General features: G+C 38.7%; 1 protein-coding gene across 1 annotated transcript in view; it reads right to left on the bottom strand.

The window, feature by feature from the left end:
• Window positions 1-6,806: 6,806 nt before the first annotated feature.
• Window positions 6,807-15,313, bottom strand: part of CTTNBP2 (cortactin binding protein 2) — an 89,535-nt gene continuing 81,028 nt past the window's right edge. The window contains exons 20-23 of the mRNA XM_075147152.1: window positions 13,463-13,523; window positions 12,427-12,559; window positions 10,381-10,482; window positions 6,807-8,400 (exon numbers count right to left, since the gene is read on the bottom strand). Of these exons, the coding sequence (XP_075003253.1) occupies window positions 8,155-8,400; window positions 10,381-10,482; window positions 12,427-12,559; window positions 13,463-13,523 (542 nt within the window). The 3' untranslated portion in view covers window positions 6,807-8,154. The remainder of the gene's footprint in view (window positions 8,401-10,380; window positions 10,483-12,426; window positions 12,560-13,462; window positions 13,524-15,313) is intronic.

Here is a 15,313-nt window from a genome sequence, read left to right as displayed (position 1 = left end):
TTGGGAATTACTTCCCTTCCATGGCTAATTGTGTGCAAGTTAGTACGTTCTTTGAAGTTTTACCGCTTGTAATGATGAAACCAGACTTCCTTTGAAAAGCTGCTCTAGTTCGGTACAGATGAGATGGCAAGCAGAAGTAACCTGCTTTGCCTGACATTGCTGTTTCAGAAAACTTTTAGAGATGTTCTTGCTGGGGTGAGAGGTCCAGACAGCAGGAAGAATGTGAGAAAAATAATCAAACCCTGGTGGAAAATAGAAAAATCAGAATGTAAAAAGCTTCTTTGGATTCACTTCCTGCAAACGAATTCAGGGACAATATCCGCAAGGCGCACAGAAAACTTCCTCCTCTTTGTTTTTCATGCAGCAATTGTAATTTCAACTTAGCAGAAAAGGCCAAACGCCCTTTCATAACAGCGCACCGCTCCGCGTGCGTAGGTGAGAATGAAGGAAGAGAGCATATTGACTTGCAAGGCAGTCAACATCTGTCACGTCTCCACGGTTAAGGGAGAATTGGTATTTCCTCTCAAAACCTAGGAGACTGTCAACCCGACCCCGCACACACTCGCAGCAGGATGAGTGCAGGCTGACATCAGCACCTAGTGAAAGGTAGGACTCCTAGCAGTGGAACTCTAATGGTCTGCATACGTCTGGCACCTTTACATGCTTTTTACTCTGGCCTAAAAAAAAAAGAGAAGAAACCTCTCTGACGTAGACTTTAATAGTGAAATTAATTTTTATACTCGTCTGGTTTGCAGTTTTATGATGAAACTGAACTTTCTCTAGGATATTTTATTTATTTTAATATTGTTGCAAACATTTACTAAGGAAACGATGTATTTTAAGAGTGATTATGTACTACAAAGAAAAATATATTTGTACAAAAATTTTATATTTGGATTGTTGGGATTTTTTTTGCTACTAGTCTTTGATGTCACATTATGATAGAGCTGTTAAAAAACGCGGGCAGCCCCAGAGTTAGGCCAGGTACTGCCCAATGCTGTCTTTGTGCACTAGTCTAGTGATACAAACATTTTAGAATTTTTTTTCTTTAAATAAAAGAAAAATAAAAAAGAAACTGCCTGTACGACACGTTACACACAACCCCCCCGGCCTATTCTGCTCCTTCCGCTTCAGTCATTGCTGCCTATCAAAACACGCGCATCATTTTTAATAAGTACATTTCATTTGTTACAGAACCAGTCGGCGCAACCCAACGCGGGGGCAGCGCTGCGCGGGGCGGGCGGCGCTAGGTGGAGCTGCGGGGCTCCGGAGCCCGCCCGGGGCCGGCCCCGGCGCCGGCCTTCTCCCGCGGGAGCAACGCCCTGCGGGGGGAGGCGGCTGGGTCCCTCACAGCTCCTTTGCTCCCGCGGGGAAGTGATTTGGCAAAAGAGGGGCTCTAAAAAGAGCCTTTTTAAGGCCACCGCTACCAGCTGGTTGCAGCACCAGCACTCAAATGCTTTACAAACCTGAAGCGGTTATAAATGAGCTTTATATCTCTCACACTGCTTGAGCCCTAAAGCTGCAAAGAGCAGCACATGCAAGTCTGGAAAATAAACTCCTTTAGGCTGTAGCGACAGCAACCATGCCCCTGGCCTGTGACAGCATCCAGCCGGGCTGGGCGCGGTGCGTGAGAGCCGCTTGAGGTGCTGCTGGGTCAGGCTGAGCCTGCGAGCTCTGGTGCTGGCTCTGGAGCAGCTGCTCACCCTGTCCCGCTCTCGGTTTCCTCTAGCTCTGTTCCACATTACATATTTCCTCTGCAAATATGCTTTTTTCTTCTATCTTATTTTTTCCCACCAGGTCCTTCATACTGTACTTTTATTCTTGTCTATCTTCTGGCACTTACCTGGGTCTCTTTCCTTTCAGTCTGCATGAACAGCTCCTTGCTTTGCCTAATTTTCTCCAAGAAGCGATGCCTCTTGCTCACAGAGAGTTCTGGATGCCCTTGAGTCTCAGTTTTGCCATGTCACTGTTTCTCTGCCACAAAGCTCTGCTTGCATTAGCCTTTGTAACAACTGAATACCAACTGCATATTGAAGTAGCATCACTTTTGAATCCCACCTCCATTCCCCCTACCCCCTCAAAGGGTTCACCTCGCGCTGTGTACCACTTTTCTCACACAGCCAGCTCTCCATTCCTACAAGTCCTTACAGCGCACGCGGCCAAGTCTGGCCGGGAGGCCAGGGCTGCTGCAGTGTGGCCAAGTCCAAGGAGGAATGCCAAGGATCACTCTTTTTCAGGACGTTACTCAGAGGAGCAGACATACCATGCGGGAGAGTTTATTATCTAAATAAACAAGATGATATGGAAAGATCAGCAGAAAAGAATCACTGCGTCATCAGAATCAGTGCGCACTTCAAAGCTTGCACAATTAGTAGTGTTAAGTTTTTGGGGTCATTGTTAAAGAGACTTAGGAGGTGGCAAGTCGGACTGAGCAGACGAGGAGACATTTCAAGAAAGGAAAAGGTAAATACAGCAGGAGCACGTAGGAGAGGGGACGTATGTGGAAGCTGCTGATACAAGTACCCAGAAGGAGCGCTCTGAAGGAAAAAATAAAATAAGTCAGTCAACTGACTGCCCCCCGCCCTGTAGCACACACTGCACAACACTCATCGAACCAGCTTCTGCCACCTGTACCCGGCTACCACCACCGTACTGCCTGCCCCACAGAGCCCAGGCAAGATCCTGCGGAAATGGTTCTCTCTGTCCTCCCAGGGCACATGGGAAAAGGCTGGAGAAGAACATGCTATTTCTTTGAGTCCAAAAATACCGCTTCACCTACTTTGGAGCTCAGGCTGGAGCAGGAGGTAAGTCGGTACCAGCCTCCATAATGAGGAGGACAGCATCTGCTTCCCAACAAAGGTCGAGAAGAGCATGTTACCTTCTAGAATGAGCAGTCTTGTACTTGCTGTCGTTGGGATAACAGCTCCCAGGGCTGTTTGCCTGAAGCTGAGCTGGCAAGTTGCACATGCTCATGGTGGAAAATGGAGAACAAGGGGAAAAAAAAAAAAGAAAATGAGGCTATAACCCAAGCACAGTGGAAGAAAAGAAAAAAAAAGACCTTCATAAACACAGGCTGAGCATTATTTAAGAGAATTTTTCTTTTCACTTGCTTTACTTTACATACATTTGGTAAAATAAAACAGCTACATAAAAAAGAATACCCTCCCAAAGCAGTTTTTGTTATTAAAACCACACACTTGTACTATTAAAAGGGGGTGGGTGGGGGTGTGTGATACATGGCCAAAGAGAAGAGCATGCTGACTCTAGTGCTACACATGAAGATTTGATTTTACAGCCTGCCTGGAAGAAACCAAAAAAGTTGAGAAGAGTGAAATTACCCTGCACTGTAATCTGTAGCACTCCTTAAGCACAGAGGAGAAGGGTGGCCAAACTGCTAATACAGCACTAAGAAGCACTTAGGACAGCAAGGACCAAGCAAGGTTAGCCTAAACAAACTTGAACTCTACACAGTTAACCATCTTCGTAAGTCTTGCATACAAAATAACTACAGCTTGATCGTCGTCATTAGTGGGAACTGCTCGGTATCTCACTGGGCTCAAACAAGCCTGCTCTTCCAAAAAACAATTTTGCTTTCACCGTTGCTTAACTAGTGTCTTACCAACTTCAGTATTTTATTAATGAAATATCTATTTCCCAAGTCTTTCTTAAGTTCCACCTCCTCCATTTCGACAAGCCTCACGTCCCTCAGCCTGCTACACCAGTATCAGAGCTGCTGAACGCCTGAGTGCCTCCACGCTTCTTGAATTCTGCCCTGTTCAAGCAACAGGTTTAAGTTATTTCCCTGAGATGTGGCAGTTCCTGGAAAAGGTGTCTTTTAAAACATTTCCTCACATTAGGATTAATTCTGAATTGGTGTTAATTGTTGGAGGTTAGTTCAGAACTATATAATTTGTTGCATTTTATTTACTTTACCTAAGAAGTATTCTGGTCATTTTTTTTCTCCTCCTTCTGATATAGATTTGGTATTTTAGCTCTACCATTACTTGGCTATGATTAACATTTGGAAAAAAAAAAAAGCACTTTAGAACCGTGTCTACAGTTGTTCACTGATGGACAATTAATTGCTGCCTAAAAATCTTGCAAATTAAGCAACGTGCAATGGAATACGGTAACACATTTCCTTTACAAACCCTCATGTCCTCCAAAACCAATTTCCTGTTCCTAGGATAAACAATATTATTACTAATTTTAATCGCCGGGACTTACTTCAACCTCAAAATACAACCTTTGTAAATGCAGCTGGAGGTTTTCAAGTTTCTTGCCTGTTATTTTCTCTTCTTTCTCAACAGGTTCTTTCTCACTGTGATCAAAGCTTTAACGCGTGAACGGGTTTTCTTCATTTCCTCTCCCCAAACCTTTTAAACGTACTATATAAAAATGAATGTCAGTGTCACTCTGATACGTTCAGGGGCCTACAGTTACCATTGCTGTCTCTGTGATGAGCCTGTGAGTTTCGTGCAACTTCTGCAGCTGGATTACCACTGTGCTGAGAAAGTATTTCCCCTCCTCCAAACTTTCTTCTGTTCCTCTAAATCCTTGCAATTAAAAGTCCTTTCTTTCTGATATCTTAACTGTACGCAAAGCAAACTTCTGCCTTTTGAGTCTGCCTTGGCTACAACCCAGCACAAACACCTCGTGCTGCTTCAACAGTCACTTTGACTTCAAGTTTCTGAAGAACAGCCCACTTCGTAATTCTGAAGCCTCTTAACTATGGTTTGAACATCATAAACATCACTTCAGCCAGAGTTAGCACCAAGAAAGTGGTCCCTTATCCTTTCTCCAAATTGGCTCCTTCCACAAGCATCTCCAACCTGTAGAGGCTACTCTGCTTCTCCAGTTTTACTGGAAAGATGGAAGGTTTTGATTTGTTTTGTAAATCACTTGAGCTGCATTACGGGAAGAGACGAGCTTCAGAAATTCAGGCCCTCTGATTTTTGTCTTGTTGATAAATGTTGCTGCCTTTGTTGAGTGATGGAGCAGGTTTCTTCACACTTTTCATTTTGGAGCTCATGCTCAGCAACTAAATAACTGAGGCAAATATTGTCTGATGGCCTCAGACATTCTTTTAAGGAATATATTCCATGTTCTTTGTCAAGAAATAAGAACCATAGGAGACATGCTGAAAGCTTCTATTTTCAGGACTCGCTTGGCGTGGAGAGCTGGAAAGTTTAGGACTTGCCAAGGTCATTGGGGATGAGGATGATCTTTCAAGTTCCCCTGGTTGAAGAGACTGAGTCGTGTAAAAGGAACATAGTGTAGTCAGGCAGGGGCTAAATGAGAAGTCTTTCCACTGACCTAGTGGCCTGTGGAATGGATGCAACCTCTGGAGCTTCCCTGTACTTCCCTGTATATTCCTCCACGTAGACAGGGTATCTCTATCTTCACTTACCTCTTTCAAAGACATGGAAAAGGGTAATAGATGGGAGCGGAGTGCAGCATGGAGCAGTGTGGTCCACCATAGGTAGCACACTTAAAACCTCTCTGCTTAAGGCCCAGGAAGGAATGAAAAAAAAAGATTTTGCTCATTACTAACCCAAAATGAGAGTAGTTGATACTACAAGTCATGTATGAGGAGCGCTGTTTGTAGCATCAAGGAAGAGACTGAAGATACAGTGAAGCCCTGAACTCATGAACAGAGCCTTGCCTTGCTTCTGCACAATCTGTCACAATCCAAAGGACAAACCAACAGAGAAGCCAGTATGTTCACATCCAAACTGTTTTATGGTTATGAGGTTTCCACCATTTGAGGGCAGGAACTGATAAGGCCTAACAAGGGAGCTTAACAGTTACTGCAGAAGATAAGATTCAATTAGGAGATCTGCAAAATACTGTGTGATTAAAGATGTGTGAAGATCACAGACTGTGTTGAACTGAAAGACAGACAAACAAAATGATAGCGGGTAGAAGTCAACCGGGTAAAAGGTGCAGATGGAGAGAGATTAGGACAGCAGGCTGAAAAGAAAGGATAATAAGGGCATTGAAAGGCAATGCTAAATTTAGCAAGAGACCTAACTTTCAAACCGTGAAGAGATGACCCAAGTTACTCTGTCTTCTGCAGATTTTCACTCAAAGTACAGCACAGAAGACTTTTGAGTCTCACAGACAATATACAGTCTCTTAAAATATATCTCAAAACATGCTTTAGGACACTGTGCCTAAGATCTTCCCACACAGAAACACACTGCGAACTCTTGATCTAAATGAGGTCTGACATCTCCAAGGTGTATTTGCAATGTAGAACAAACCTAGCTTAGAAGCATGTCAGGATTTTTCTTTTTTTCTTGTAGCTCTTTTAAAAAAAAAAAAGATTTAATATTATTACAAATCCTGATGTCGTAACTTGTGTGATCACTACAAAAAAAGTTTTCCAATTTGTGTTCCTCCTCGCCACGAAATCCATGCCTGAGCTTCTCACACAAGCTACCACACCGCTGCTCCCACCGCACCAGCACATAAGGGACCCTAATTGCTGAGACCCATTGCTCTGACCTACAGCGGTTTGCAGCTCACTCATTCTGCTAGGAACCAACTGCAAAAGCAGCATCCCATTTTTCAGCACCAAAATTAGAAAAAAAAAAAAGAAAAATCAATCTCTAGAGAAATCATCGGTATTCAGTTATATGTTACTATCATACAAAAATTTGAATTTTTAATAAAACAGTGATTACTGAAAGACGTACTTTCTAAATATATTGTGTGGGAAATGATTACAGAAATAAGCTTCCAATGTTCTGTATCTATAGAGGTAACACACACACACAAACTGAGAGACAGGAAGACAATATGCAGTACAAAAGTTTTATTGACATGAGTTTGGGATGACGGTTTTACATATAAAGGTGAAGCGTTAGGAAACAGTTAGGTAATCCTTTCCTTTTCCAGGCTTAATTTGAGAAAAACACTACTTTGGAAACTATAGGCATGACCATGTTACGTCCATAGCTCTCAAAACCACCTCCTGATAGCCCATCAGAAGGCATCTAAGTCTGGCCTCAAGAAAACTCTGCACTTCCCTCTGCCTACCAGATGATGTATGGAGACAGCGCGCGTTTCCACGTTATTACAATTCACAAGTATGTAACTGTAGCTACCGTTAGAAGAGACTGGGGAAATATTCCCTTCGTAGAAGCTCTCCCTCGTGGGAACATGATCTACCTCTGTAGTGGGGGGGGAAATGAAAAAGACTTAATTTTAACTGCAACTCAAGTATCATTTCACAGCAATTACATCTTAAATCCACAATAGAAATTGATAATTACATAGTAACTCATGTTATCACTACTACATTATCTCTGATAATACTGTAGTTAAGCTTGTGCTCAAATTCCTTTTCAGTAAAATCTGTTTCTGTAAAACACGGTTATTTCTCAGATACTTTTAAAACACTAATGAAGTATATAAAAGTCTTTACAGTATACAAGAAAAACTAAGTTAATAAATGATCACATTTTCTTCAATTCTATCAAAGAACAAGAGTCTGAGAAAAATAACTTTTATTGCATTTTAATTTCTCAATCTCTTTCCTTTTTTAAAAGATAAAATTTATAACGGAAATTCATGACGTTTTGGATGAAGAGAAGCTTGGGAGAAAAAAAATCACAATTCAGCAGGCAGGTGATGGGGAAATCAAAGTATTTAATATGGCTTGTAGCTGAAAGTAATTGATCTGCATTTCCAATCATTTTAGTTATTGCCACATTCCATTAATTTGTCATGAAGTGAAGGTAAAAACATGTATTTAAAATGCATGTTCAATAGCTTTAAGCCATTGCTGTACATACTGTGCAACTCATCTGAATGCAGTTTAACACGTGAACTTAATAGAATATATTTATGTACAGTATATACACAAACAGAATCCTGTGGTAACACCCCTGAATATTATCATTAAATGCATAATTTTCATAATAAAAGAAGAAAAAAAAAACACCTATGAAGGTGGCATAACTGCCCATTTCTGAAGTTTAAATCAATATAATTTCCAGCTGATTTACATAGAAATAAAACTGTGGTCCTGTACAAACTTTACATTACAGGGAAACAGTTTATTTTTAAAAAATATTTACATATTTGAGTACTTGGTTCTTTGCAATAGAGATTATATGAACACAGAAAATTGTATGGTAGGCAGGTTTATTTATTAGATTTTTCTATTTGTTCTTTTTTGTGCAAATTCCAAATCTCTCTTTTTGTGTTATCATCTGCCTCTATTTGCCTTGTATTACTGCTGCTGCTTTTTTTAGTATTCTGAGAAGGCTGGGTGACTTTACTTCTAGGAACAGGAAGAAAAGATTTAACTCTTGAAACACCCAACTCTGTCTTTGATTTATTATTGCTGCTTTCCACAGTTTGACTGCTGCTGAGAGGACGCATTCCATCCTATGAACAAAAAAAAGCATTTTCTGTATAAATAATTATTGCCGTTCAACCTGAAAAACAAGCAACCAACCCTACCAGCCCCATGGAACCCTTGTCATTTACAATCTTTTGCAGTTTAATATGACAGCTTCTTACTACTTGGTGAACAAACAATGGCTCTTTTCTGCTTCTTTGACTGAAAGGAAGTATCATCAACATCTTAGAATACCAAACTAAGTCAATGGCGTTTTTGCATTCCCATTGAAAAAAACTTAAATTTGATTCTCAGAGGTCAAAACAAAAAATACATGTTCTTTCTTTCATTACTGTGGAAAAATGACAGCTGCAGCCACAGCTAAAAGGGAAAAATGGAAATTTAGGTAGTTATGAGCAAAAAATTCACCTTTTACAGCTTGAATAAAGATATTCACTTTTTTTGTACCATCAAGGCCATAAATAGTAACAAAATAATCATGACAAAAATAATACTTCAAGAATGGAAGTTGAAATGCTAGTTACATTTTAATCCATAATCTTATAGATTGCTTTCTTATAAATTAGATTTTAGCATCTCAAATTATTTGTGCTAAGAAGGTACATTCTAAAAGCTGGACCATGTTCACCCTGCTCAAATTTAGATACCGGAAGTCCCTAAGTCAGGTATGTTGTCACTTTTTGTTCCTTTTTAGTCAAGGAAAAAGAGGTTAGTTAAGCAATTTTATGATGGTCACTAACATATATCTTTCATGAGAGATGCCTACCTTTCCACTGACAGGAAAGGAGAACTAGGACCTTAACTATTAGCATCAGTTGAATCCAGATCATCATCTGGGAAGCAATATTAAAAAGTTCATTTTCACCACCAGCTACCACTCTTCACGTAAAGGCTGGTGGCATGAAAACAGACTGTCTGTTCCTTATTAATCCTTGATTCCATCAATTTGTTTGTATCCTGGATCAAAGATCAGTTTTCTCTTTCTCCTTCACATTCTTGAAAGCATTTTTTCTTCTAGCCAATTAAAAGAAAAATTTAATCATGGGTATGTTGCCCTTTTAAGTAATTTGTCTCATTACTGTTGCAAAGATCTCCCCTGCTCATGCGGTATTGCTTTTCTTACCTACAGAATTCTATTTACTTTCAGAAAAGGATGCTTTTCTAATCTCAAGCTCTTTTCCAGACACCAGTTCTTGCAGCTGCATAGGTTTGTCATCGTTACAATTGCCTCTAAAAGTTTGACTTCTGCTTTCAAACTGAGACTGTGCTCGTCTAGATTTTTGATAAATTTCTTGTAGTAATGACTAAATGTAGAAACAAAGCTTGTCATTCAATTAGACCTCTTTCCCCTCTAGCAGAAGTCTGGATTGTGTTTCCTTCATTTTGGCCAACATTTCCCCACAAAGATATGGGAAATAATTTTTTTTATTCTGTATGAAATATCATGTCTTCTCAAAATTTCTACCACTGTGAGCTTTGACACTAGAGCAGCTAAATTCTACTTAGATAACAACACTTAGGAAAACAGTGGTTTGAAATCATGTATATTTGGGTAATCACTACAAAAAAAAAGGTAGAAAAATAAACCATGAGCCAGCAATTTTACATCAAGAATTTTAAAAAGTTTTGTGCTTTTGCAAACTTACTGAATAACATTAATTGTGGGGAAAAAATGAACCCGGGGCTTTTATTTCTCTCAGAATCTGATGCAAATAACTTATAATGTCAAAGTAATGTCAACAATACTTGGCCTATGGAGAGGGCTTTATGTAAACATGAAAGCTGAAGCAAATACATCCATTGTTTAATAAATCTTTAGTTTCCATTAAGACACATGGGAGAAACTTGGCATGGTATGTCTAGCAAGTTTCCTAAGAATCATGACAGTTTATTCTTATAATAAACAGGGCACTGGAACACTAATTCTTTGGATCCAATCAGGAATTCAGATTTTGGAGAAACTCAAGACACCTTCCTTATCCTACTACGAAACTCGTTTCACCTACCTTTTGTGCTGTTGTTTTATTTGGGTTAATACCATTTGCTGAAAATACAGGATTGTTCTGAGAGTTATTGAACATCAATAGCTCATCCTTAGAATCTGCAATCTAAAAAAGATAAGAAAATGGTGATTTTTTAGTTATTCACAGCAGAGATTATGTTTCAATTTGCCAAATTTTGGAGTCTTAATTTTATTTTCTGGTAGTTCCTGTGCAATGCATTGCATAAATATCCAAAGAACGATTAAAATATCTTTCTTTTACTCTTGAGTGCGTTTGTAGGAGATGGGAGATAAAGAGAGAGATTTCACTTCGACTGTTATCAGAGAAAGATTAAACATAAATTTCCAGAGCAATACTATTCAGCAGAGCTCAAGGGCAGTTTCCCATTAAATTTTATCCAGCGCCAGGAACATCACAGAAAGGAATGATCCTTTTCTCTTCCTCCTGCCATGTTTCTTCCTTGCTATGTTCCATCAAACCTTGTGACCATGCAATAGCAGACAGAGTTTGATCAGCCTTCTGTCCTCACTGAAAACTAGGTACTTTATCCTGGGGCAAGCTTTCAACTTGCTTCAGATTCAACTCTGCAACTGCAAAAGTACTCGATCCCAACATAACAGAGGCAGCAGGAACATACTCGAGTGAAAGGGCAAATTAAGAGTAGAAGTACTTATTTTGATGGCACCCTGAAATTACATCACACAAAGAAAACATGCAACAGCACCCTTACTTCTGCAAGGCTCTACTAGGCAGCTAGGGAATTAACAACAGAAATTCCAGTCATGGATGTTTCCACCCCTGGTGAGGAAACTGAACAAAAGACAGTGACATCTATCTCCTTCCTTATCTAACCCATATTTCCTTGAATTGTCAACAATGAGCAATTACATTTCACATGTTATTAAACACAATTTTAAGTTGGGTACCATTTCTTTAAGCACATCCCATTCTTTCAAGGATAGGTATGGTAAATCCCTCTAACTGACTAGTGATTAGCTTGCCAGCTTGGTGCATGTGACTCATGCAAGTACTGTAAATACTTATAAAAAACCACCATAATAAAGGATTTCATTAAATAGGTTGAAAAATCTTCCCAAACACAGTATTTCTTTTTTTAATAAAAACTTGGTTGACTTCTAAGAATAAACAGAATACTTAATAAAGTAAAACTGATGGAATTGCTGTTCAGGGAGATCCTAGAGGGTGTAAATGTACAGCCGAAGTGGACAATAGCCTAAGACTGACTCTATCTGTGTTGCAAAAGATATGGATCTTCTGCCCATGAGTGAACATAGCCTGCTGTCACAGCCACCTACTTCAGCTGTGCTAGGAGGAAAGAAGGAAAAGAATAAACAGCTACAGCTACAGGGAGAGCTGGATGCTTTTGGTGTAGAAGGGAAAATGAGAGAGATCCACAGCTCCACCCTCTGCTCCAGCAGGCCTCCCATAACCACCCACAACCCATTCCAGGGTAGAACTTAGCCCCAAACCTACGAGCCTTGCAAGCCTCCTTCACTCTCTTTTGCCACTGTTAAAGAAAAAGAATTAGGCCAATCCATTCTTTCTCGCCTGGGGCAAAAACCCTGAATTTTGCCTACACAGCAGAGGAGCTTTGAGCCAGTTCTGTGATGGCTAATGGGACTACATTAAACAACCAAATGTGCAATGCATATGAGGAAAAACTTTCTATGTCTTTAAGACTACAAAACAGTTTCCCAGTGGAAGCAATGATAGCATGAAAGATAACATGGGGAACAATAATGCAGAGAAGGATATTGTCTCTAGCATTTATGAACTTATAAGTTTCAGCCTCTACTGCAAAAATCTCTTCAAGAAAAAATAGTGAAGGTGTAATTTAAAATAAGGTATATTAAATCAGAACACTTACCCTCGAATCTATAATTTATTAGTTGACTTTGGCTTATTCCCAAATAATTTAATAATTTTCTTCAGTTCAAGCAGTGCTTGTAAATGAAAAATTTATTTTAAACACGTAGAAAACAACTGCATGTGGTAATGACATAAATTATTTAAAAACCTTGTGTTTACCTTGCTTATATCAGGCTCAGATTTGCTGGAACACATACTTTGAAGTTCCTGCACAAGATCTACTTCATCATCAGAACCAAGGGACAGCCTTTGCTCCAGATTTAACGTTCTCAATTGATCCCTCTCTGAAGATCTGGTTAAAAACAAACAAACAAACAAACAAACTGAGAGAACAATTAAAATTAAGCTATGATACAGAATTTAAAAATAAATATTACACACACCTGGAAAATAGTAATTTCTTTCCAAATGACCTTTACTACCACAAACAGAAAGAAAATAACATCTAAGTAAGTGGCAGCAATAGTTGTCAATAGTTGTTATATCATAATAGATCTTTCTATTCAAATTATTCTCTCCATTCTGAAATTCTAACAAAGGAATCTTCTGCCCACTATCTTCAAAGATTCTCTTCTTTTTAAGATTGAGCAATCAATTTTATTCCACTCTGCTTTTTGGACTTAATTCCAAACACTTAAAAAAACCCTGGCATACTGGAAGCATAACTATTCTATGCTCTCTGTGCCTGTGAATGTGGTAGAACCAAGGTTTCAGATTAAAGTCAAGTCTCAAATGCAGTTCCCTCTGGCTAATTCATACACTTTCTTAGAAAAACTCTGTATCGTTTAGACTATAATGCATGTACTGTACCATTTTGAATTGCCATCCAGTAAGCTAAAAGAGCCAGAGGAGTTTTTAAAATACAATGCCAGGTGAAAAAAACATACGGTTAGCTTTTCATGGCAGAGGAAGTGTTACATAATATTCTTAAGTCATAGACTATTCTGTTACATAAAGACATGTAGTGCTGCAAGGTTTGAATTACAGAAATGGGTTCTAAAATTATATCGAAGTACATAAATTTTGTTTTCTCTCAGAAATGAAAATCAAAAAGGATTCCTTCCTTCAGATGTAGAACCAAAATGTTACCAAATACAAACTCTTCATCTGCTAATTATAATGTGCTGGTTTACAACACAATTTTGTCATCTTTATTGTTTGCTAAGTGTTACAAACATCAGAAATTAAAACTTACTTTGTGGTGAGAGAAGCTCTTTTCTTACAGTTTGGTTGCAACATAGTCTTAGATTTTATACCTGCACAAAAGAGAGATTGACTTAGTGTGTTATCACGTGTGTTGATTTCTTCATTCTAAAATCTGTGATAAACTGGGAAAATGTGTTCCCATTTGCTGGCTAATTATATCAACAGAGTCTGTCAAAGATCAGAATACATCCCTTGAAACTGTTCAGAGTAGGGCCACATGGAACTGCTAAAATGGCAAATGGGGCATGAGTTGCCCAGGCTTTTGGAAGACAGAACATGAGGGTTCTGTGTGAGGTACTTGAACCACCCTTACTGGTTCCCTCAGAGAGAAATCACATGTCAACAGGAAAATATTTAAGTTTGCTTCATTTAAGTAAAATCAAACAACTTATCCTTACTTGGAATCAGGAACAACATTTGATTCTGATAGTCAGAAATGGAAGGCTACTAAAATTAAATTCACCATCCCATTTTTTACTCATATTCACAGACATTAACTGGACTCCAAGAACATTCTCAGGTACAACATACAGTATCAACCATCCTACTTATGTTCATTTGATTTCTTAGATCCTCTTAGCCAGATTAGATAAATTCACAATTCAAACGGAGAACTAGCAAGCAAAATCAGGACATTAGAGTTGCAGTTCAGCAAAAGCAGACTTCTTTTTGAACAAGAGCTGAAGAAATGAATAGTTCAATTTGACATTACAAAGTACCAAGCATCAGGTATTTCAGTCTTTTATATATGAGATAATTGAGGCTAGAATCTGACAGTTTCTAAAGTGTGTGTGTGGAGAAACCTCTTTCTCTCTAAATCCCTTCCTAACTCTTCTCTCTGAAGGAGTTACCTTCATTTTCTGAACGCAAAAAAAAGTCATTTGATTTTGTCCTCTGTAAGCTTTTCTGTTCAACATTGTATTTGGTTATGGTATTCTTAAGGTTTCCTTCTAGACAGATGTGTACTTTTAAAAGAATAATATTTTGCTTCTGCATATGTCCAGATGTTATCCCTGTGTAGTAAACTGCTTGTTAGATGCCTTATGATCTTGAGGTAGAAAGAGATTTCAAAAGTGCCAGCTACTGATATAACTTTCACATTTACACACACGCATAGACCCAGTCATATAAAGCCTTCTTTATCAAGCAGCATACTGAAAATGATGTGGAAACTTCTTGAAAATTTTACAGTATCTGTGACTACACAGAATTTTTTACATTTATGTTCTGCAATTAAAGTGAAAATCAAACAAAAATCTTCAATTTAAAACCAAAGATCTCTTCCTTCCACTACAGGGCTTCTAGGTTATTCTACTCAATTCATCTAATAAGATTGAACAAGGGATGCATGATCTGAGGATGCATGTATTCATTTATTTTTACTTGGATTCAGGCAATAGAAATTATTGTAGTGAAGCTATAAAGTATGTGTAAAAAACCCCCCAAATTAGGTATACTGTAAAGTAGGTGCAGAACTAAAGAGTACCAATCAAGTAATGAAGCTTTCTCTTATGTGGTATTGAGGAAGAGAACGATAGAGCATCATTCCGTGCAACATGAGGTGGAACCAGTGCCCAATCTTCCACCATCTGAGCCAAAGCCTACCTCATTATCAGACAACAGGAAGGGCATTAGAACAAACAAACAAACAAACAAAATTAATTAGGATACCTCACAGGCACAAAGAAATAATTTTTGGGGAAAAAAAAATGAACAATTTTTTACCAGTAAACATAAACATGAATGTTAATTGAGAATTTTTAATTTTTAATTCATGATGTAGAAGAAAAGTTAGATTCATATCGATGCAGCTTAAACCCCCACACCTTCTTTCAGAATT

This window comes from Calonectris borealis, chromosome 1, assembly GCF_964195595.1.
Source record: "Calonectris borealis chromosome 1, bCalBor7.hap1.2, whole genome shotgun sequence".
Taxonomy (NCBI): Eukaryota; Metazoa; Chordata; class Aves; order Procellariiformes; family Procellariidae; genus Calonectris; species Calonectris borealis.
The sequence above is the reverse complement of the archived record's forward strand: the minus strand, read 5'-3'. Positions and strand labels throughout refer to the sequence as shown.